This window comes from Balaenoptera musculus, chromosome 2 (genome assembly GCF_009873245.2).
Source record: "Balaenoptera musculus isolate JJ_BM4_2016_0621 chromosome 2, mBalMus1.pri.v3, whole genome shotgun sequence".
Taxonomy (NCBI): Eukaryota; Metazoa; Chordata; class Mammalia; order Artiodactyla; family Balaenopteridae; genus Balaenoptera; species Balaenoptera musculus.
In genome coordinates this window covers 89,157,548-89,179,536 of record NC_045786.1, presented here as the reverse complement: position 1 = coordinate 89,179,536, position 21,989 = coordinate 89,157,548, and the positions used below count along the sequence as shown (strand labels likewise).

General features: G+C 54.9%; 1 protein-coding gene across 2 annotated transcripts; it reads left to right on the top strand.

Moving 5' to 3' along the window:
- The first annotated feature begins 1,594 nt into the window (after window positions 1–1,594).
- MAP1A (microtubule associated protein 1A) lies at window positions 1,595–21,941 on the top strand. 2 transcript variants are annotated; one of them, XM_036842013.1, is made up of 7 exons: window positions 1,595–1,867; window positions 2,827–2,928; window positions 10,841–10,923; window positions 11,202–11,342; window positions 11,569–19,663; window positions 19,818–20,038; window positions 20,375–21,941. In XM_036842013.1, exons 1-7 carry the CDS (start codon window positions 1,630–1,632, stop codon window positions 20,528–20,530), a joined length of 9,036 nt encoding a protein of 3,011 aa, XP_036697908.1. In that variant the 5' UTR covers window positions 1,595–1,629; the 3' UTR covers window positions 20,531–21,941. The 2 variants fall into 2 exon arrangements, with proteins under 2 accessions (XP_036697908.1, XP_036697909.1); XM_036842014.1 differs by lacking the exons at window positions 1,595–1,867; window positions 2,827–2,928 and adding an exon at window positions 7,708–7,792.
- Window positions 21,942–21,989: the final 48 nt, after the last annotated feature.

Genomic DNA, 21,989 nt, shown 5'->3' with positions numbered 1-21,989 from the left:
CTATCCCCTTCCTCTCCCTACAACCTATTCTGGCTCTGTCTCCACGTGGCACTCTTTTCTGATTGCAGAAGAGGAGGCTTGCACATCTCTCTGTGCTCTTTGCCAGATTCAGATCTGCAAATGGTGGGGTGGAGGTGTAGCACAGCATTGTCTCATGCGTCATATAGGGTGAGGCATCCCCACCGTCTTATGTTCTGCCAGTACTATTTCTCCCTCTCTGCTACAAAAAGGATTTTCAGGGCCCTGTCCATTTTTAAAAACTGAGATGTAATTGACATATTATGTTCATTTCAGGGAGGGCCCCAATACCCAAATTGGAGAATGGATTGGATATTTTGCTAAATACATGTTCCATGATAGGAACCAGGACTGCTGTGAGGTATTCAAAATGCAGACACTGTCCAATCCTCCTCAGGGCCTCCAGAGAGGAGGTGGATGAGAACGTGGTTCACATGCAGCCTTGCTGAATCAGGTGCCGTGCTCCTTTCTTCCCTGTACATCCGGAAAGTATAAGGCAAATGGGACCCCAAAAAGTGCTGCTGGAGCCCTAGGGTGAAAGACAGGTTCTGTCTGATACATACACATACAGAATGATTCAGTATCCTGTGTAAAAGAAGACACTGGAGTGCAGAGTAGGTGGTGGAGACACACTGAGGAAAGGGGGAGGGTAGACTTACATCACCACACCATTTTTACAAGGATGTTCCAGTCAGTCATAAAACGGTGCCAGCCTCCTCAGTCCTCTTTCACATCCCCTGGTTTTTCTTTTGTTTTGGTTTTAATTTTGGAAGGGCCAACCTCTTCACTGGTTCAAACATTGCCCCTTCTATTTTGAGAATTCCCTGGGGGAAGTAATACCATTGTCTCCCAAGGTTACCCAACTCACTGTGTCACATTACTTGCAGTTGGGTAGGTCTTTCCTGGGTTTTACTCAAACCCCCCTTGCTGCAGTCTGAGCTCATTGCACTCAGCAGAGATGGCGATGAGCCAACCACTATCTTCGGAATAACAACTCACCAGGGACTCAGGGCCGGAAGGTCATTCTGTCCCTCCAATACTGCACAGCCTTCCAGAGCACACCCAGGGCCTGAGGCAATGAGGATAGGAACACCGAGGACGCAATGTAGGACCCTGGCAGGCAGTGACAGAAGGAAAAAAAAAAAAAAAGCTCCAGACAATGATAATACTGACACACCGACAAAGAACGATGCACCCAAACAAACTCAGAGGCAGAGAGGGACAAGATGGCTCCCCTCAGTTCGGGCGAGGCTGCGGAATTGCCAGACAGCACTTATCCGGGAAATATCCTAACTAGAAGCTTCTTCTGGCGCCGAGGCAATAGACTCGCCCCTCCATCCGGCTCTCAGAGCCCCCATCCCTACTCAAGTCGGAGTGGGAGCTCCCTCTGGAAAACGAGTGGGGGCGAAGGGGGACAGCCACGCCCCCGCCCCCCAGGCACAGCGAAACCGCAGAGCCGGAGCACGCGGCCCCAGCCCGGCCCCTGCGGCGCCACTGGTCCGCCCCCCGACAGGCAGCAGCCAATGAGCGGCTCCTGCCGCCGGCCTTTAAGAACCGCGCGCACTCTCCCTGCAGCGGATACTGCCGGCCTAGCACTCCAACGGAGTTTCCATGGAGACCGAGGCTGGGCCCTGGCGGCCTTTCGACGTTGCCATGGAGACAAGTCCCGGGCTAGGGCTCCGAAGCCCCGGCTCTCCGCTGGCTCAGAACCCAGCGGAGCCGCTGTGCGAGGCCGGAGCCGCGGTGGCGGCGGCACGCTGGGACCTGCGGAAACACTCTTTGCTCATCGTGATCGGCGATATCGGTACAGAGAATCAGCTGAGGGCCGTTCGGGCCCACCTTGAGCAAGGTGAGCTTGCTGTTCTGGCTGCGCTCGGGACATCCTCCATCCCGTGCTTCTCTGCCATGTGCATCCTCCATCCCTAGCGTGCACTTTCTGAGATCTGCGCACCCTGTTAATCTGAATCATCAGCCCCTGTCACCTGCATCTTCTGTGTCACGCGTTCATATCCTCCCAAGCTGCCAACATCTCACATCTCCATCCTTCCCGCACACCCCATGGCGTTCCGCAATCTCCCTGAGGCAGGGGGGAGCGTGGGGAAGGGGGGGGCTGGACAGTGCCTGGGTGGGGGGCCCTCTGGTTACACCCCTCTCTACCGCAGTGTCTTGGGCCAGAGGTCCTGAAAGTCGTCACCACCCCCTGGAGAGTCCATGTCCCTACCTTAGTTTCTTCTTTAGGGCGTCTGAACAGGAACAGGGTGCGTTTTGAACGCCGCAGACAAATCTCAAATATCCCAGTGCCAGCGGCCAACCTGAGAGAGTGACCTTCGTGGCCACAAGCTCCTCAGTCCTCCAGTGCCTGTGGCGCAGTGCTGCGAAGCCACCTGCGGGTGGAAGCATGCCGCGGGGGAGTGGAGGCAAGGAGGGGGCCACACAAGGAGAGTTTAGAATCCTACTTACCTGTATCGGGAAGGCAGTCCCTAGTATCTGGGAATGGGCCCTTGGGTGTCACTTCTATCACAACTGGGCAACTGCGCAAGAAAATTCCTACATACAAACTCATTAATGACCAAATTTAGCCTAAACTCTGCCCTTCTCCCTCTGGCTCAGCAAAGCCCAAGAAAGGCACAGTATGGGAGCTAGACATAGGCACTAGCCACATTTCTTAAAGACATTAGTGAGGCTGATCGTGGCAGCCATCCTTATCCCCTCTCTCTCCTTACCCCTTCTGTGAGCTTGGAAATGCTCCCACAAGTCCAATCCCTCTGACCTTATCTAGGTCCCTCTTTGTTTCTTTTTCTCTCACAGGGATTCTCTCCTGGAACATTGATTTATCATCCATTGACTTGAACCAACAATTGAGACTCTTCATTACCCGGCACCTAGCTCACTTCTCCTCAGAGGTCAAAGGTTAGGAACCAGTGTCATTTGTCTCAGTCCTTTGGGTGAGGGCTGCTCACAGAAGAGCAGAAGTCCAGTCTCCCTGGCAGAACTGGTCTTGTGGGAAGTTTGGGTCAGGGAGGAGGGAGGGACTCCTGAGCGGAAAGTTGTAAAGCTCTTTAGCTATCCCCACATACCCAGTACACTTCGCAGACAGATGGTATGATGGTGGAGGAAGCCTGGAGAACATAATTTCTACCTGAGAAGAGGGTGGTTTATGGACAGCCACTGATGTGCAGTAAGGGAATGTGGTACCTCTTGAGTGATCAGTCATCTCCCAAGTTAAAAATCACTTTTTTTGTTTGTTCCCCTTTCTGTATGCCCTGGCCTCCTTGCTTCCCTTTGCAGAGACCCTTGAACCTCCCACTCACCTTCCCAGATCCTTGCTTAGCACTTTCCCTCAGGCTGCACAGCCTATCCTCCAGCTTTCAGGGTTTCTGGATCCTTTGGCTCAGTCAACAGATGTCCAGAGCAGAGCAGAAACCTTGTACTAAAGGCTGATGAGCACCATGAAATCCAGAGTGGAAGCAGGGTTTCCTGGATTTACTGCTGCAAGAACTAGTCATACTTTGAGGTTTGGCACTGAGATCAAAGTTCACAGGATGCAGCTTCCCATTCTGCTGTGTGGGAGAAATGATCAGGAATTTGAGAAAATAATATTTTAGGAGTTATTATTCCACGACAATATCTGTGGGGAGACTGCAGAAAGTCCTACACCCCATTATAAAAGTGCTGGGCATCTGCTCATGTTATTGGTAAATGTTGACAAACCAATTCATACACCAGTGTCTTTACGGAATATAAATCTACCCAACTCAACAGTCACTGCCATCAAATGACTGAATTCGTATCTTATACAGATAATTCTCAATTATCCAGCATAATAGATAGTCACTTCCCTTCTTTTCCTGCTCCTCCTGCTAACTGCCACATGGTTGGTCACTTCCCTGATCACCTACTCCTCTGCTGCTCCTGGAGAGAGAAGACATGGTTAATATGACTAATGCTCCATTATCTTAGGAATATGTGCAGCATTTTAAAAATGTTAGGCTGGCATCTTCTTGATGTGACTGGCTTCCTATGAAGGTAACCAGTCACTGTTTTGAGACTGCCTTCTGTTTAGTGTTACTCATTTCATGGCTTCCTCCATCAGCTCTAATAATGTTAAAATCAACAGTTTTACCACTTTATTATTCCTAGGAGCTTTGGTGCAAGGCTGGATAAAGGGACGGCAGCTTGAAATTAATGACTGAAGTTTGGGGAGTATCTGCTGATGTTATTAATTCACATTGAATTCTCCAACCTTGTCCTTTTAGACATGGATGTAAGAGTAGGATGCTTTCTGGAATGATGTAAGAATGAACAGAACTTAAACCAAAACACCTAGCCATTCTTCAGATTAAGATTTGGGAATGCTTGGGAAAACACTTACAGGGAGATGCATAGTTACTCTCAGGGACCTCTCAGAAACATGCACTGATATACAAGCACCTACTAGATCTTTTCAAGCAAAGAGTTTTACCATGGTGTCCTCAATGGGCTTAGGGCCATTATACCCAAGATCAGGGCTTACTTTTGAGTTTTCTTAGGTTTGGACATTTTCATGGTGGCCTGTCTATGTCCCTGGAGAATAGTGGAGAATTTCCTGGAAAACCCCACAAGGCCCAAGACAGCCACAGCCCCACCCCTGCTGGCTCCTCTTTCAGCTGTCCCAGCAGACAACAGCCCAGAGCAGCTGCAGACACTTCCCCTCCCTTCAGCCTCCATTAGTGGGGAGGCAGAGGGAACCAGGCTGCTGGGATGGGCTCAATGGAATATGCTAGTACCTTATGATTTAATCCTTTCTGCCCACCCCATAGGCTGGGCCACCATCCCTCTCACCTCTCCTCAAGCCCTGGGCCAAAATGTTGAAAAGGAGGACAAAAATTTATCTTGCTATGATAGGGAGAGCGTAATCATTCCTGCCACTACCCCCTACACACATACACATACACACACACACACACACACACACACACACACACAGAGAGAGAAAAGGAGGGGACCCTTTGATGGAGCGTCAGTGGCCCAGCTCCTTCTAGTGGTCAAATGTGGTAAAGGCTTTCCAAGGTGAATTTGCACCACTTTTGTCTCCAGTGGTGACTTGGAGCCTTCCTTTCTAACACCTGCAAAAATATCTGGAGCTTCTAAGCATTTTAAAACAAACCCAGAAACGATTAGAGCAGTGGGAAACTGAGCTTAAATGACACTCTAATACTACTTCTACTATTGGGCACATATAAGAAAGGGAGAGGGCTTCATAATTTATAATTCATGATGGATATTCTAGGACTAAAATAACACAGGCTGGAGGACCAGTTTGGAAGCCTTCTGTCTGACTCTGCATCACCACTGATGCACTCACTCAGGAAGTGTTAGTTCCTTTACTTCTGCAAACATGAAGACTATTCTGAATTAATACACAGCTCATTGGACCCTAGAACTGGGTTTTGCATTGCTGTCAGAAATGGGAAAGGAGGGACATGAAGAGTATTTTAAGTCCCTTCCTGCAGGGCACCTCCCAGGCACCTGGGTTTACCTGGGAGCTAAGTTACTCTAGAGTTGAGATTCTGGTTTAGGATTTCCCTGATCACCTAGGTGACCTCTCATAAGTCTTCCACAAAAGGGAGACAGACTTCCAGTGGTATTTGTGCATTGCAGGTTTAGGATTCTAGGAATGAAGGACTTTTTCATCTTTTATGTCATTCACTCCTCATAGCATTATTGGAGGATGGTACTAATATTACACTCATTTTATAATTCAGGAAGCAAGCTTTCAGAGGGCTTAAGTGGCTTGTTGAAAAGCATGATTAGTAAAAAAGTGGTAGAGAGGGGTCTCAAATCCAGGACTTGCGATCTCACTTTGTGTCTGAGCTCAGGCCTCCCTCTCATCTTTGGCGTCTCACCATTTCATTGCAGCAGAGCCAAGGAACACAGCGGGTGGAGGTGTGGTTGTGGTGGGTGGCTGTTCAGAGGGTGAGGGCTGAAGGAAAACTCCACTGGGAGTTGGAACCTTGCCCAGGGTGTGGCCCTTGGGGGTAACAGCTGAGAATAAGGGTGGGCTCTGTGTTGGGCTGAGAAATGTTATTTTGTTCTCAAGCTACATGTCTACTCAAGTTTCCCTTTTTGCACACTCCAGAAAGCTCCAGAAAGCAGGGAGGAGATGGAAGGTTTGAGGTGGGAGGAAATAAGAACTATGAAGTTGCAGAAAGGAGGTGTTTCCCCTTTGTGATGTTCGGAACTCAGCCTGCTTTGTGTTGTATATCTCTGTAGCTGGCCTCCTCTATCCAAGTGGGGCTGTTGCCATGTTGCTGCTTTGCATCCCCGGACCTCAGCAAGGATTCCTCCCCCTCTGGAGTCCCCCTCCCCCCTTGCACTGGTGACTCAGCTCCTCCTCTCCTCTGGTGGCAGTTTAGGGGGGATGGGGATGCTGAGAGCAGAGACTATTTTGGCTTCTCTGACCTTCAAAAGCAGCTCTTGGCAGCCAGGGGCAAGGGTGGGGCTGGTGCTGGGCTAAGAGTGGGTGGATGTCATTGTGAGGAAGGCAATAGCAATCGGCCAGGACTGGGGAGAGTTGATGGAAGGGAAGAGGGCAGGGAAGGACTATGTGGGAACATGAGCATTGCCCTGTTGGAACTAAGTGCTGGAGCTCTCCAGGTCCTCTCTTTGAGTCCTAGAGCATGTGCCACCAAATCTGAGACAGGGGTAGAGACTAAGGGAAACAGGGCCAATATTAGAAGGATTAAGATCCTATAAAATGGAGACATCAAAGAGACATAGCAAAGTGCAGAGACAAGGAGAACAGGGACCCAACACCCTACAAAGTCATTACAAGATCTTTTTAGTCCGAAGAGTACTTTCTGTGACATTTAATAATTGGCCTAGAGTAAGAAAATCTTGTACGCCTGGGGCCCTGGTGATATTCCTTCATCCCTTTAACTATTTCACTGAAAGGCAGAAAGTGCCCTGAATCTTCAGAAAATGCCTCTTCATACCCAATGACCAAGAATCCCAAGCATCAGTGCCTGTGTGGCTGCTGTGCTGTGCTGCATCGGCGCAGAATTGTATGCGGTCTTAGGGCCCCTGTGCCCCACCCCCGATGGGCTAGAGATGGACCAAGGACCATGTGTCCACTCCAGAATTTCAAACTACCCTCCAACCTAAAATGAGACTTATTTCTGCACTCCCACCCCATTTCTACAGCTGTGGCTCAGAAGCCAGCAGAGCTCAGCGCAACTCCCTCCCTTCAGTCGTCCCCAGCCTTCTCAAGTAGTCCCCCCTCACTCCTACCCCATGCTTTCAGGCCCCCAGCCTCTTTGTCTCCTGCTCCTCCAGGGATTGAAGGTCACTCCCCGAGTCTGAGGGGAGAGGCAGCAGATGGTTCCGGAGAGAAGGGGGAGGGCCCAAGCAGCCCATACCTCCTATGTCCCCCCAGTGTGTAGCACAGGGCTTTGGTCTTTTGGCTGATGCTAAAAGAATATTTCTTAACTAAGCGGGGTTGGGGGAGAAGGGCCCTGTGGGCCATTGGAGACCACCCTGGCTCTGAGCTGCTAGACAACTCCTCAGCTCCCAGCCAAGCAGAAGCACCAGAGCACTGACATTGTGAAGGCAAAGAAACAGTTAAGTCTCCAGTGCCTCGTCATGGACCAGCCCCTCTTCCCCGCCCTGGCGCCGCCCTCACCATCAAGCGCCCCCCCCCCCCATTCCCACCCCTAGTGCCGCAGACTCTTCCCTGAAGCTGCCGGCTGAGGCCGGAGCCACAGCCTCGATGAGGGTCTCTCTCCCACACCCCAGGGTAAGAACCGAACCGAACCAAAGGGCTTGGCGTGGGGCACGGGGGATGCTGTGATAGGGAGGTGGGATGCGGGTAATGGGAAGGGAGTTGATACTTCATCTGGTATGTCTGGAACTAGCCCAGCGGGGGTGGGCAGGGTGGGGGGAACAGAGAGAGGAGATGAACTGGCTGTGGGGCCAGCCTGGACCCAGAACCAGGCGGAGGCCAATGGGGCCGGGACCGTGACAGGCCACCTCGCGGGCTGAGCTGGGCTGAGCTGGGAGCCAGCCGCCTAGGGGCAGCCGCAGAGGGTGGTGTCACTGGCTCTGCCCCGAGGCCTGGGGCTCTGGTGGCGTTTGGGGGCTCTGTCTTTGGTAGGGGCAGAAGAATCTGAGGGAAAGGCGGATGTTATGGGAAGGCACCTGATGGGAGGGTCTCTGGGTGTCAGCTGCTAGATTGCTCAGCTGCTCCTATGCTGGGGGGTGAACGGGACTGCGAGTTTTTGCCAAGTATGGGAAGGTGGGGACACTATGGAAAAGAAGGAAGGAAAGGGTCATTAAGACGTGGCATGCGCCTCCTCACAGACCAACCTATTTGCAGCGTGCTCCCCACACCCATTCCCTGCGACGAGCTTGAAACTTGGGCTTCGAGCCCCCCTTTCTGGCTCCCTCCGGGGATGGAGAGGCCGCTCCGGAGATTGAGAGCACTCCCTCCCCAGCAGCTGCCCCGCATTCCCCGTCCTGTCAACCCCACAGGTTCCCAGTCACGCCCCCCCCACCTCATCTCTGCTTCCCTTCCCAAGATGGGGGCTCTGAACAGAGAAGCCAGTTCCTTCTCCCTCTCTGCGTCCCCCCCTCCCCGCCCCCCGTGTAGAGGCAGCCAAGAAAATGACTTGTCATGCTGGGGGGGGGGGATGGGGGTGGGGGCGGAGCTGGAGCCTGAGCTCAGCGCGCACACTCACACTCGCTCACACACTGCGGCAGACTGCAGCTGCCCGGGCGCCCCCCCCCCCCCTCCCCGGCCGCCTCCCTGCGGAGACACCTGCCCTCCCGCCCGCTCAGCCTCAGCACCCGCAGCCCACCCCCCAGCCCCATCTCTGGCAAAGGGACGGGCCCCTGCCTCACCAGGTGTCCTCTCCGAAGAAGGAGGAAAAACAAGTCAATTGCCTTCAGTGGGATTGCGGGGTGCGTAGAAGAGAGAAACAGGGCTTTCCCCCAGGCCTGAAAAGGGGGAGCACAAGGTGTAAACCATGTAGTTGCCAGTCACAACCGGAGAGCACGTGGCTGAGGGGTAGGGTCTTGCGCCAAGGCAAGTACTGGGATCAGAGAAGTCTAGTGGTTATAAGCCAGTCTAGGGGACTGCAGGGAATGGTAGACTGGGGAAGGCGGGTAGTAGATAGAAAGCAAATCCATCCGTACCCCAGATCTTTCTCTTTCTGGCCCTCCTAGCTCAAATGTGTGACCTTGTGTGTTCGTGTTGTGTGTCGCGAGTGGGTGTTGGGGGAGAGGAACTGCCCTTCTAAGCTAAACTGCTTAGAGCCAGCCTAGGGCCGGCCGCTCCCCGAACCATGGTATATCCCTCATCCCTCACCTGCCCAAGCCCTGCCCATGCATGTCTCTGAGGTGGTTCTCATCCTCTGAACTGACCTCAAAGTGTCCCTCAACTCCCAAGTTAATAGAAGAGAACGCTTGAACTCCTCATGGGCCCCACCTACCCTGTGCGGGGCTTGGTCTTCTGACACCATCCCTAGTTCATTTCCCCCGCAGCTGCAACTGCAGCCCAGTGCTGCCAGATCTGCCCGATCCTGGCACCATCGCTCTTCCGCTTAACAAAGGCCCTGGCCCCAGGGTCCTCTTGTCTGAGCCCCAGAAAGAGGAGAGAGCGCTGGGTCACAGAAGAGGGTCTGGGGGACAGGTTATGTGTCCTCCCACCAATATCCTCCAGACAGCCCACTCCCCAGACCATCTGTTCAACTCCATGTTTGTAAGGTAACTCCACTGTGTGCTGCAGTTGGTAAGGGCAGGAACGGGATGGCAGCATCCTTCTTCAGGATCTCCTGTCTAACCTGGCACTGTTTTTCTTTGCTGCATTGCTTGGTGTTTCATGTGAGCCTGGATAAGGGAAGTAGAGAGGGGATTTGACGGTGTATTATGTTCCTCCATAGCCTGGGGAACACTCTGAACCTCTCCTGCCTTATCTGTTTCTTGTTTGTGAATCCCAGACTCCCCTCTCCATGACAGAAGGCCCACAGGAGAGGTGCAAGGATGAGAGGAGAAACTGTTTGAAAGGGATGGGCTGTGGGGAGTGAACCAGGTCTTTCTGGAGCCTGGGGACATGAAGGTGAGGTGGGAGGGGGAGCTGTGAAACCTTTGGTGGTGGAAACAGTATGATTGTGTGCATGTTTGTGAGTGCAGGCTCGGCCTCTGAGGAACCAGAGCACAGGACAAGAGGTCCTATTTCTCCTCTGCATTGTAACCAACCCCCAAGGGTTTAGATAGCGCAGACTTCTCTGAGTCTTTTGGAATGGGACTTCTGGCCTTGGATGGGGGTTTGAAAGGAGGATGAAGAGTCTGTACTCACTGCACAGAAGCACCCGTCTCATTTCCAGGCACTCTGGCAAGAAAGCCCAGGGCAGAGGCAAGCTAGTGAGGACGGAGCTGAGTGAGGATCATCCTCCGAGAGGCCCTCCCTTCAGCTGAGCCCCCCATCCCCAGGCAGCACCAGGAGCTTAGTGCTCGAGAGGGACAGACAGGGACAAAAGGTTCTTGTCTCCAGGGCAGTCTGAGGCGGGAGTTCCAGGCAGAGGGGGTGGCAGATGAAGGGAGGGAGAAGACAGCCATTGTGGGAGAGGGGAGGAGGAAACCCTGACAGAGAAGGGCTGCAGGAGCCAGTCCCTAGACCTTACTCAGCAGTAGCCAGAGCGGCAGGATCTCAGGATAAGCAGGCTTCTCTTTCCCCTAAGCCCCGTTTTCTGACAGTGCATTCTTTCCTCTCCTGCCCTACACAATGCCTCTCCATTTTAGTCTATACCCACTTCCTTCGATACAAATTCCTGCATCTCTCCCTCAGGCCAGAGGACCCTCTGCCACCAGAGTGAGATCCTAGAGACCATCGTCCTGGTAAACCCCAGTGCCGACAGCATCAGCTCCGAGGTAAGGCCAGGGCCTGTGCTTTGCCATGAGGGCCTGCCGAAAGTGCCGTAACCCACCCTTGCCAGTGCTACTGCTGTAAGGCCAGGAATTCCCGGACTTGGCTTTGAGCCATCCTCTCTCTGCCATCTAAGCTGCCTCACAATCCCAGCCCCATCCTGGAGGTGCTGTGGGGCTACCAGTGGGGAGCATGTCCTTGCAGAACTGAGGGGGACCAGGAACATTCTGTGCCCTTCCCTGGGCTTCCTCTCTCTGTGACCAGTCCTCTCCTTCCACTCTAGGTTCACCACCTCCTTAGCAGCCCATCAGCTCACAAACTACTGATCTTGAGTGGGCAAAGTTTAGAGCCTGGGGGAGACCTTATCCTACAGAGTGGCACCTACTCCTATCAAAACTTTGCCCAGGTCCTTCACAACCCAGAGGTAAGTTCTATGTCTGAGTGTCTAGGAGGAATGGAACATGGGGTAGGACTAGAGCTGCGGGGAGGGATCCAAGGAAGGGAAAAATCCCACATTCCTTGACCACCAGGGATGCTGGCAGAATGGTAGGAGATCACCTCAGAGAGAGATGGAGATTAGCAGATTCAGTCTGAGTTGGGTTGCGATAACCCCAATGACCTGATCAGCCTTCTATCTCCCTTTCATCTAGATTGCCCAATTGCTCAGCAATAGAGACCCTGGGATCCAGGCTTTCCTCACTGTGTCCTGCTTAGGGGAGGGTGATTGGAGCCACCTGGGACTATCCACTTCCCAAGAGACCCTGCACCTCCAGCTAAACCCTGAGCCCGTGCTGCCCACCATGGATGGCGTGGCTGAGTTCTCCGAGTACGTCTCTGAGACCGTGGATGTGCCATCCCCCTTTGACCTGCTGGAGCCCCCCACCTCAGGGGGCTTCCTCAAGCTCTCCAAGCCATGCTGCTACATCTTCCCTGGCGGCCGCGGAGACTCTGCCCTCTTTGCCGTTAATGGTTTCAACATCCTGGTGGATGGCGGCTCTGATCGCAAGTCCTGCTTCTGGAAGCTGGTGCGGCACCTGGACCGCATTGACTCCGTGCTGCTCACACACATCGGGGCAGACAACCTGCCAGGCATCAACGGACTCCTGCAGCGCAAAGTGGCAGAACTGGAGGAGGAGCAGTCCCAGGGCTCTAGCAGCTACAGTGACTGGGTGAAGAACCTCATCTCCCCCGAGCTTGGAGTCGTCTTCTTCAACGTGCCAGATAAGCTGCGGCTGCCTGATGCCTCACGGAAGGCCAAGCGCAGCATTGAGGAGGCCTGCCTCACTCTGCAGCACTTAAACCGCCTAGGCATCCAGGCCGAGCCCCTCTACCGTGTGGTCAGCAACACCATCGAGCCGCTGACCCTCTTCCACAAGATGGGTGTGGGCCGCCTGGACATGTATGTCCTCAACCCTGTCAAAGATAGCAAGGAGATGCAGTTCCTCATGCAAAAGTGGGCAGGCAACAGTAAAGCTAAGACAGGCATTGTGCTGGCTAATGGGAAGGAGGCTGAGATCTCGGTGCCCTACCTGACCTCCATCACTGCTCTGGTGGTCTGGCTACCAGCCAACCCCACTGAGAAGATTGTGCGTGTGCTTTTTCCAGGGAATGCTCCCCAGAACAAGATCTTGGAGGGCCTGGAAAAGCTTCGACACCTGGACTTCCTGCGCTACCCCGTGGCCACGCAGAAGGAGCTGGCCACTGGGGCTGTGCCTGCCAACCTCAAACCCAGCAAAATCAAACAGCGGGCTGATAGCAAGGAGAGCCTCAAGGCCACAACCAAGACAGCCGTGGGCAAGCTGGCCAAACGGGAGGAGGTGGCCGAAGAGGGAGCCAAGGAGGCCCGCTCAGAACTGGCCAAGGAGTTAGCCAAGACAGAGAAGAAGGTAAAGGAGTCATCTGAGAAGCCCCCAGAGAAGCCTGCCAAGCCTGAGAGGGTGAGGACAGAGTCGAGTGAGGCACTGAAGGCAGAGAAGCGAAAGCTGATCAAAGACAAGGTGGGGAAGAAGCACCTGAAAGAAAAGATATCAAAGCTGGAAGAGAAAAAAGACAAAGAGAAGAAAGAGATCAAGAAGGAGAGGAAGGAGCTCAAGAAGGATGAAGGAAGGAAGGAGGAAAAGAAGGATGCCAAGAAGGAGGAGAAGAGGAAAGATACCAAACCTGAGGTCAAAAAGATTTCCAAGCCAGACCTGAAGCCCTTTACCCCTGAGGTACGTAAGACCCTCTACAAAGCCAAGGCCCCCGGCAGAGTCAAGATGGAGAAGAGCCGGGCTGCCCGTGGGGAGAAGGAGCTGTCCTCTGAGCCCCGGACACCCCCAGCCCAAAAGGGGGCTGCACCATTCCCAACAAGGGAGCTGGCCTTGTCTTCACCAGAGGATCTCACACAGGACTTTGAGGAGTTGAAGCGTGAGGAGACGGGGTTGCTGGCTGAACAAAGGGACACAGGACTAGGAGAGAAACCACTCCCCCCAGACACTGCAGAGGAGGGACTCCCAAGCACAGCGGCCCCGGGGGCACCACCCCCTGTCCCAGGGCTGGAACCAGAAGAGCCTGTGATAAAGGAGAAAGAGGCTGTCCCAGACATCCCTGAGGAACAAGGCAGCAAGGACAGAGGCCCAGACTCTGGGGCTGAAACAGAGAAAGAGAGAGCTCCCTGGGAGGAAAAGAAGGCAAAGGAATCAGAGGGGCTCCCCGACAGAACAGAAGCCAGAGAGGAAAGTGAACCTGAGGTAAAGGAGGATGTGATAGAGAAGGCCGAGTTAGAGGAAATGGAGGAGCTGCACCCTTCAGACGAGGAGGAAGAGGAAGAGACAAAGGCTCAGGGTTTTTACCAAAAACATATACAAGAAGCCTTGACGGTAACGCCAAGGGGCAGGGAGGCTCTCGGGGGCCAGGAACTAGGACTCCAAGGCAAGGCCCCTGAGAAGGAGACCTCGTCTTTCCTAAGTAGCCTGGCCACCCCTGCAGGAGCCACTGAGCACGTCTCTTACATCCAGGACGAGACAATCCCTGGCTACTCAGAGACCGAGCAGACTATCTCAGATGAGGAGATCCACGATGAGCCGGAGGAGCGCGCAGCTCCACCTAGATTTCCTACAGGTACCTATGACCTCCCTGGGCCTGAAGGGCCTGGCCCCTTTGAGGCTAGCCAGCCTGCAGACAATGCTGTTCCCACCACCTCCAGCAAAGGCTATGGAGCGCCAGAGGTGGAACTCACCTACCCCCCCAACATGGTGGCCGCCCCTCTGGCTGAAGAGGAGCATGTGTCCTCAGCCACCTCAATCACTGAGTGTGACAAGCTTTCTTCCTTTGCCACATCCGTGGCTGAGGACCAGTCCGTGGCTTCACTCACAGCTCCCCAGACAGAGGAGACAGGCAAGAGCTCCCTGCTGCTTGACACGGTCACAAGCATCCCCTCATCCCACACGGAAGCCACTCAAGGCTTGGACTACGTGCCATCTGCTGGTACCATCTCACCCACCTCCTCACTGGAAGAAGACAAAGGTTTCAAATCACCACCCTGTGAGGAGTTCTCTGTGACTGGGGAGTCAGAGAAGAGAGGAGAGATTGTACGGAGAGGCTTGGCTGGAGAGAGAGCCGTGGAAGAGGTAGAGGAAGAGGAGGAGACTGCAAATGTACAGATGTCTGAGAAACTTCACGGTCAGTATGAACCCATGATGTTTGCTGCCCCTGGGCACGCCCCACATCCAGGGGAACCAGCTGTTGGAGAAGCGGAGGAGCGCTGCCTCAGCCCAGATGACAGCACAGTGAAGATGGCCTCTCCCCCACCATCTGGCCCACCCAGTGCCACCCACACGCCCTTTCATCAGTCCCCAGTAGAAGAAAATTCTGAGCCCCAAGACTTTCAGGAAGCAGACTCCTGGGGAGATACTAAGCGTACACCAGGTGTGGGCAAGGAAGATGCTGCAGAAGGGACAGTCAAGCCAGGGCCTGAAGAGGGCACACCAGAGGAGGAAGGAAAGCTGCCTCCTCCCAGGAGCCCCCAGGCCCAGGAAGCACCTATCAGCATTGTTGGAGGACATGCAGGCTGTACCGTCCAACTGCTGCCAGAACAGGACAAAGCAATAGTCTTTGAGACTGTGGAGGTGGGAGAGCCCACAGGGCCGATTCTGGAAACAGAAGCCCTTCCCAGAGATTTGAGAACATCACACCAAGAACCTGGTGAACCTCAGAAAGATGAGGTGCTCCGGTTTCCTGAGCGAGGCCTCTCCCCTGAAGAGGTGGAGTCCCTCTCTGTCCTCAGCGTGGTCTCCCCAGACATTGCCAGCCAAGAAGCCATCCCTAGGTCTCCCTGTGGCCTGACAGAGCAGCACCTACACAAAGACCTTTGGCCTCAGGTATCTCCAGAAGACACCCGGTCGCTTTCTCTCTCAGAAGAGAGTCCAAGCAAGGAGACCTCTCTGGATATCTCTTCTAAGCAGCTGTCTCCAGAAAGCCTTGGCACCCTCCAGTTTGGGGAACTAACCCTTGGAAAGGAAGAAAAAGGGCCTCTGATGCAGACTGAGGACACCTCTCACCACCTAGCCCCTGTGTCTATTCAAGAAGCCCGTGCAGCCACAGTGTCACCTCCCACAGATGGGACCAGTGGATACGCTGCACAGGCAGACGTCACAGATGAGAGCCCTGACGGAAAATTACCTGCCAGCTCCTTCTCTCACTCTATGCTGTTGGGAGATGGGAAGCACTCACCTGGAATGATCACAAGCCCTGGTGAACACATTCTAACACCTGAGAGCTCCCTCACCAAGAGCACTGAGTCCTTGCCAAGCCCTGCCATGGAGGATATTGCCATGGAGTGGGAAGGAAAAGTTCCAGAGTTGAAAGACAGACCCCCAGAGCAGAAGGAGAAGGGACCTGAGCCAAAGGATGAAGTCCTACAGCAGAAGGACAGAAGTCTGGCGCAGAAGGATACAGCCATCTGTTGGAAAGATGAGGTTCTGGAAGAAAAGGACAAGGCTGTGGAACAGCGGGATGAGGCTTTGGAACAAAAAGGCAGAGACTTAGAACACAGGGACACAGCCCTGGAACAAAAGGACAAGGCCCTGGAAGGAAAAGACAAAGACTTAGGACCTAAAGACAGAGACTTAGAACCAAAAGACAAGACCTTGGAACAGGAGGACAAGGTCCCAGGAGAGAAAGATGAAATCTTAGAACAAAAAGTCAGAGACTCTGAACATAAAGACAAGGTTCCAGAGGACAAGGTCCCTGAACTGAAGGGCAAGGCCTTAGAACAGAAAGATGAAGCCCCTGAGCAGGACAAGGCCCTGGAACAGAAGGACAAGGCCTTGGAAAAGAAGGACCAGGCTTTAGAGCAAAAATACTTGGCCCTAGAACAGAAGGGTGAAGCTCTGGAACAAAACATTAAGGCTGTTGAACAAAAAGACAAGATTCTGGAAGAGAAGGACAAAACTCAGGAGCAGAAGAGTCCTGTGCAGGAGGATGAAACCATGACACTAAAGGAGAAGATCCTAGAGGAAAAATCTCCAGAAAAAGTCAAGGCTGTGGGACAGAAGGAAGAAGCTCTGCTGGAGAAGACCAAAGCTCTGGGGCTGGAAGAGAGCCCAGTGCAGGAGGACAAGGCCCGGGAGCAGGACGAGAAGTGCTGGAAGGAGCAGGACGTGGTCCAGCAGTGGCAAGAAGCATCTCCAGCCAGAGGAGAGCCAGCTGGAGAACAGAAGGAGCCTGCCCGGACATGGGAGGACACATCTCCTGAGCAGGAGGACAGGTACTGGAGGGGCAGGGAGGATGTGGTCCTGGAACAGGACACATACTGGAGGGAGCTGAGCTGTGAGCGGAAGGTCTGGTTCCCTCATGAGCTGGGTGGCCAGGGGGCCCGGCCACGGTTCACAGAAGAGCGGGAGAGCACTTTCCTCGATGAGGGGCCGGATGATGAGCAGGAAGTGCCCCCCTTGGAGCATACACCCAAAAGTCCCTGGGCCTCAGACTTTAAGGGCTTCCAGGAGCCCTCACCACAGAAGGAGCTGGAGGTGGAGCGCTGGCTTGCTGAGTCACCAGTTGGGCTGCCACCAGAGGAAGAGGACAAGCTGACTCGCTCCCCTTTTGAGATCATCTCTCCTCCGGCCTCCCCACCTGAGATGGTTGGACAGAGGGTTCCGCCGGCCACAGGACAAGAGAGCCCTATCCCAGATCCTAAGCCCATGCCACCCATGAGGAATGAGCCCACCACCCCCTCATGGCTGGCTGACATCCCACCATGGGTGCCCAAGGACAGACCCCTGCCCCCTGCACCCCTCTCCCCAGCTCCAGCTCCCCCAACACCTGCCCCACAGCCACTCACTCCTGCGCCCTTCTCTTGGGACACAGCCGAGTATGACAGTGTGGTGGCAGCAGTGCAGGAGGGGGCAGCTGAGTTGGAAGGTGGGCCGTACTCCCCCCTAGGGAAGGACTACCGCAAGGCTGAAGGGGAAAGGGAAGAAGAAGGTGGGGTTGGGGTTCCTGACAGCAGCCCCCGCAGGTCAAAGGTCCCAGAGGCCGGCGAGAGCCATGCCTCTAAGGAGCCCGAGCAGACCGAGCCAGAGCAGAGAGAGCCCACACCCTATCCCGATGAGCGAAGCTTCCAGTACGCAGACATCTATGAGCAGATGATGTTCACTGGGCTGGGCCCTGCATGCCCCACTAGAGAGCCTCCGCTTGGAGCAGCTGGGGATTGGCCCCCACACATCTCAACCAAGGAGGAGGCTGCTGGCCGAAGCACATCTGCAGAGAAGGAGCTTTCGTCTCCTGTCTCACCCCATCGCCTCCAATTCGACACTCCAACCTTCAGCTATGCAGCTCTGGCGGGACCCACCGTACCCCCCAAGCAGGAGCCTGAGCCAGGGCCAAGCGTGGATCCCAGCCTCACCCCACCTGCAATACCCCCCCGTGCTCCTATCCCCCAGAGCAAAGGCCCAAGCCCCCCACTTAATGGTAACATCCTGAGCCGTAGCCCAGATAGGAGAACCCCATCCCCCAAGGAACCAGGCCGTGGTCACTGGGATGACAGCACTAGTGACTTGGAGCTGGAGAAGGGGGCTCGGGAGCAGCCTGAGAAAGAGGCCCAGTCCCCAAGTCCCCCACAACCCATGCCTGCAGGCCCCTCCACCTTGTGGCCTGAAAGTGAGGCACATACTAGCCCTTCCTCGGACTCACACCTGGGTCCTGCCCGACCCAGCCTGGACTTCCCTGCATCAGCCTTTGGCTTCTCCTCATTGCAGCCAGCTCCTCCACAGCTGCCCTCTCCAGCGGAACCCCGCTCGGCACCCTGTGGGTCCCTTGCCTTCTCTGGTGACCGAGCTTTGGCTCTGGCTCCAGGGCCCCCCACCAGAGCCCGGCATGATGAGTACCTAGAAGTAACCAAGGCCCCCAGCCTGGACTCTTCACTGCCCCAGCTCCCATCACCCAGCTCTCCTGGGGCCCCTCTCTCCAGTCTGCCGCGACCTGCCTCACCAGCCCTATCTGAAGGCTCCTCTTCTGAGGCCACCACACCTGTGATTTCGAGTGTGGCTGAGCGCTTCCCTCCCGGCCTGGAGGCTGCAGAACAAGGGTCTGTAGAGCTGGTCCCAGGAATGGAACCAGCTGCCCACGGCCTCTGGGACCTCACTCCTCTGAGCCCAGCACCTCCCGCTTCACTGGACTTGGCCCCAGCTCTGGCTCCAAGCCTGCCTGGAGACATGGATGAGGGCACCCTGCCCTGCCGCCTGGAGTGCTCAGGGGCGGCCACCAAGAAGCCAAGCCCCTTACAGGGCCCCTCCAGGGATCGTGCCACCAATGGCCCAATGGAAACCAGCCCCAAGCCCCCAGGCCCTGCCCCAGCTGAGGCTGAGAAAGGAAAGGCTGAGGCCTGCCCCACCTGGGAACGTGGGGCCTGGCCTGAGGGAGCCGAGAGGAGCTCCAGGCCTGACACGCTGCTCTCCCCTGAGCAGCCACTGTGCCCTGGAGGGGCCTCTGGAGACCAACCTAGAAGTGTCTCCCCTGAGATGGAGGCTGGGCCCCAGGGATGTGCTGCTGAGCCCCGGCCCCATCGTGGGGAGCTCTCTCCATCCTTCCTGAACCCACCTCTGCCTCGATCCACGGATGACAGTGACCTCTTAACTGAGGAAGCTCGGCTGGTAGGGAGAGGGGGGCGGCGTCGGGTGGGGGCTGCAGGGGCCACAGGGGGCCCCTGCCCCGTGGCAGATGAGACACCCCCGACATCAGTCAGCGACTCGGGCTCCTCGCAGTCAGATTCTGACGTTCCACCAGAAACTGAGGAGTGTCCATCCATCACAGCTGAGGCAGCCCTCGACTCAGATGAAGATGGGGACTTCCTGCCTGTGGACAAAGCTGGTGGGTTTAGTGGGACTCACCATCCCAGGCCTGGCCATGACCCACCCCCTATCCCCCAGCCAGACCCTCGCCCATCCCCTCCCCGCCCTGACGTGTGCATGGCTGACCCCGAGGGGCTCGGCTCAGAGTCTGGAAGGGTAGAGAGGCTACGGGAGAAGGAGAAGACACAGGGGAGAGTCGGCCGCAGGGCCCCAGGCAGGGCCAAACCAGCGTCTCCTGCCCAGCGTCCGGATCTTCGGGGAAAACGCTCACCCACCCCTGGTAAAGGGACTGCAGATCGAGCATCCCGGGTGCCACCCCGACCACGCAGCACTCCAAGCCAGGTCACCCCAGCAGAGGAAAAGGATGGACACAGCCCCATGTCCAAAGGCCTAGTCAATGGACTCAAGGCAGGACCAAGTAAGTATAACGTGGAAAGTGGGAGAGATTGTGGTTTGGGGCTGGGTGTGGCTGGTCAAGGGCTCCAGTGGAAGAGGGAGGGTGGGAGGGAAGAAGAAGGTTGCCAAAAGAGTTCTACTTTCCCTCTACAATGAGTCCTGTGTTGTCTCTACAGCGGCCTTGGGTTCCAAGGGCGGCTCTGGCCCCCCTGTATATGTGGATCTTGCCTATATCCCGAATCATTGCAGTGGCAAGACTGCTGACCTTGACTTCTTCCGACGAGTGCGTGCATCCTACTATGTGGTCAGTGGGAATGACCCTGCCAATGGCGAGCCGAGCCGGGCTGTGCTGGACGCCCTGCTGGAGGGCAAGGCCCAGTGGGGGGAGAATCTTCAGGTGAGTGGCAAGAAGCACCAAGGAGGTAGTCTGGTCAAGCTTGACTCAGAGGCAGCAATGGAACACAGTCTCTATTTATAAAAGGACTGAGGGGCACTTCCCTGGCGGTCCAGTGGTTAAGACTCTGCACTTCCACTGCAGGGGGCGCAGGTTCGATCCCTAGTCGGGGAACTGACATCCTGCATGTCGCGCAGCGTGGCCAAAAAAATAAATAAAATATAATAAAATAAAAGGACTGAGCTCTTTTTACGGGAGTGAGACTACCTCCTGGATCATCAGGTGCCCCATCCCCCGACTTCACATCCTCACCTCAGGCATGTCTTGTCTCCCACCTAGGTAACTCTGATCCCTACTCACGACACGGAAGTGACTCGTGAGTGGTACCAGCAGACTCACGAGCAGCAGCAACAACTGAACGTTCTGGTCCTGGCGAGCAGCAGCACCGTGGTCATGCAGGATGAGTCCTTCCCAGCCTGCAAGATTGAGTTCTGAAAGAACCACTCTCCCTTCCCCAAGGATCTGCTCCCCCAGCCCCCTTAGAGAATGGCTACTGCTGAGTCCTTTGGGGTTGAGGGACATGGGAGTTGAGGGGGGCGAGGGGGACAGGATGTCTCATGGGAACTTGGGCTGGGCTAAACGGGAGGGGTTGTCCCTCCCCTTCATCCATGCCTGAAAGGAGTCTCAAAACCAAAGGTAACAGGATTAGGATAGGGGGAGGGTGCAAAATTAGGATACAAGGTCATCTGATGCCTGAGAACCCTGGAGTGACACCCTCTCTTAGCACTGCCTAATGCTGGTGTTGGGTGGGGAGTGAGGATGGATCTCAGAGAGCAACCTCCTCCCTCATGGAGGGAGATCATATCCCCAACCCCAAGGACCTCTTTATCTTAATCTATGTATTTAGCATCCCAAGGAAGGATTTCCAATAGTAATTTATGTGACCTGGGGGCAGGATACTGTCAGTGAGGTTGCCAGAGCTGCGTCCTTTCCTCCATCTCCCATTCCCTTCCCCACCAGAGTCTGGGTCCCAGCAGGGGTCTGGGGGGTACGCTGCTGCTACACTGTCCCACTGCTTCCCTCCGTATCTGAATGTTTCAATCCAAAACTTGAAGCTCTTTTGACCAACAGATTGGTGAGAGAAGGAGCTTATCCTCCCGGCCCTTGCTTCATACCATTCACATCCCAGAGCTGTGCCCAGACCAGGCCTACTGGGCAGCACAAAGGAGCAAGGAGAGCCCAGCCCCAATCCCAGACTTCTTCCAAGCTCCCTGACCTTATGAAGTTTTCACCCACCCATTCCAACTCTCCTGATCCCTTCTCATACCTGCTTGGCTTATCTGCATGTGGTCACCTGCTGTGGCCTGGTGTGTAATGGGTTAAAAAGCCACTGCCTGACATCCTAACATGTGACACCCCAGCAATGTGTGACTCCCCCAACATTCCACTATGCCATCCTGCAGCTGAAATGGGAACGCTGGCTGCTTTTCCAGCCCCAAACTCTTGGACAGAGGATCTGGGAGGTGGAGGCCATGCCAGAGGACTTGGGGAAAATGAGAGGGAGGAAGGAAAGAGGGAGAGAAAGCTGAGCTAGGTCTTAACTCCTACTGAGTGAGATGAAAACAGGCTGAAAATACCACCCCAGGAGAGGACCTCAGCCCAAGCAAGCCAATAAGCAGCCCTGCCAGACTACTTCGGGACTGAAATCCAGACGCTCTTCAGGGCTCAGCTTCTCTGCCAAATGACTGTGTGGAAACCAAAACGAGACTGCCTGTGTTCTTCCTAGCTCCCACCCTCTCGTGCTGCTGTGCTCTGCTCCCCCCACCCCCACACGTCCCTGCTACAGTTCCCAGTTGCTGTAACGGAGCCACCTCCAACTCTAACAATAAATCAAGTTCATTACAGACGCTGTAGTGCGGCTTAGGCTTTTTCTGACTCCACACGTTGCTTAGTT

Coding starts and splice junctions, on each gene's coding strand:
- MAP1A (XM_036842013.1), top strand. CDS start 1,630: ATGGAGACCGAGGCTGGGCCCTGGCGGCCTTTCGACGTTGCCATGGAG. Junction 10,924..11,201: donor CCGACAGCATCAGCTCCGAG/GTAAGGCCAGGG, acceptor CTTCCACTCTAG/GTTCACCACCTCCTTAGCAG. Junction 19,664..19,817: donor TGGACTCAAGGCAGGACCAA/GTAAGTATAACG, acceptor TTGTCTCTACAG/CGGCCTTGGGTTCCAAGGGC.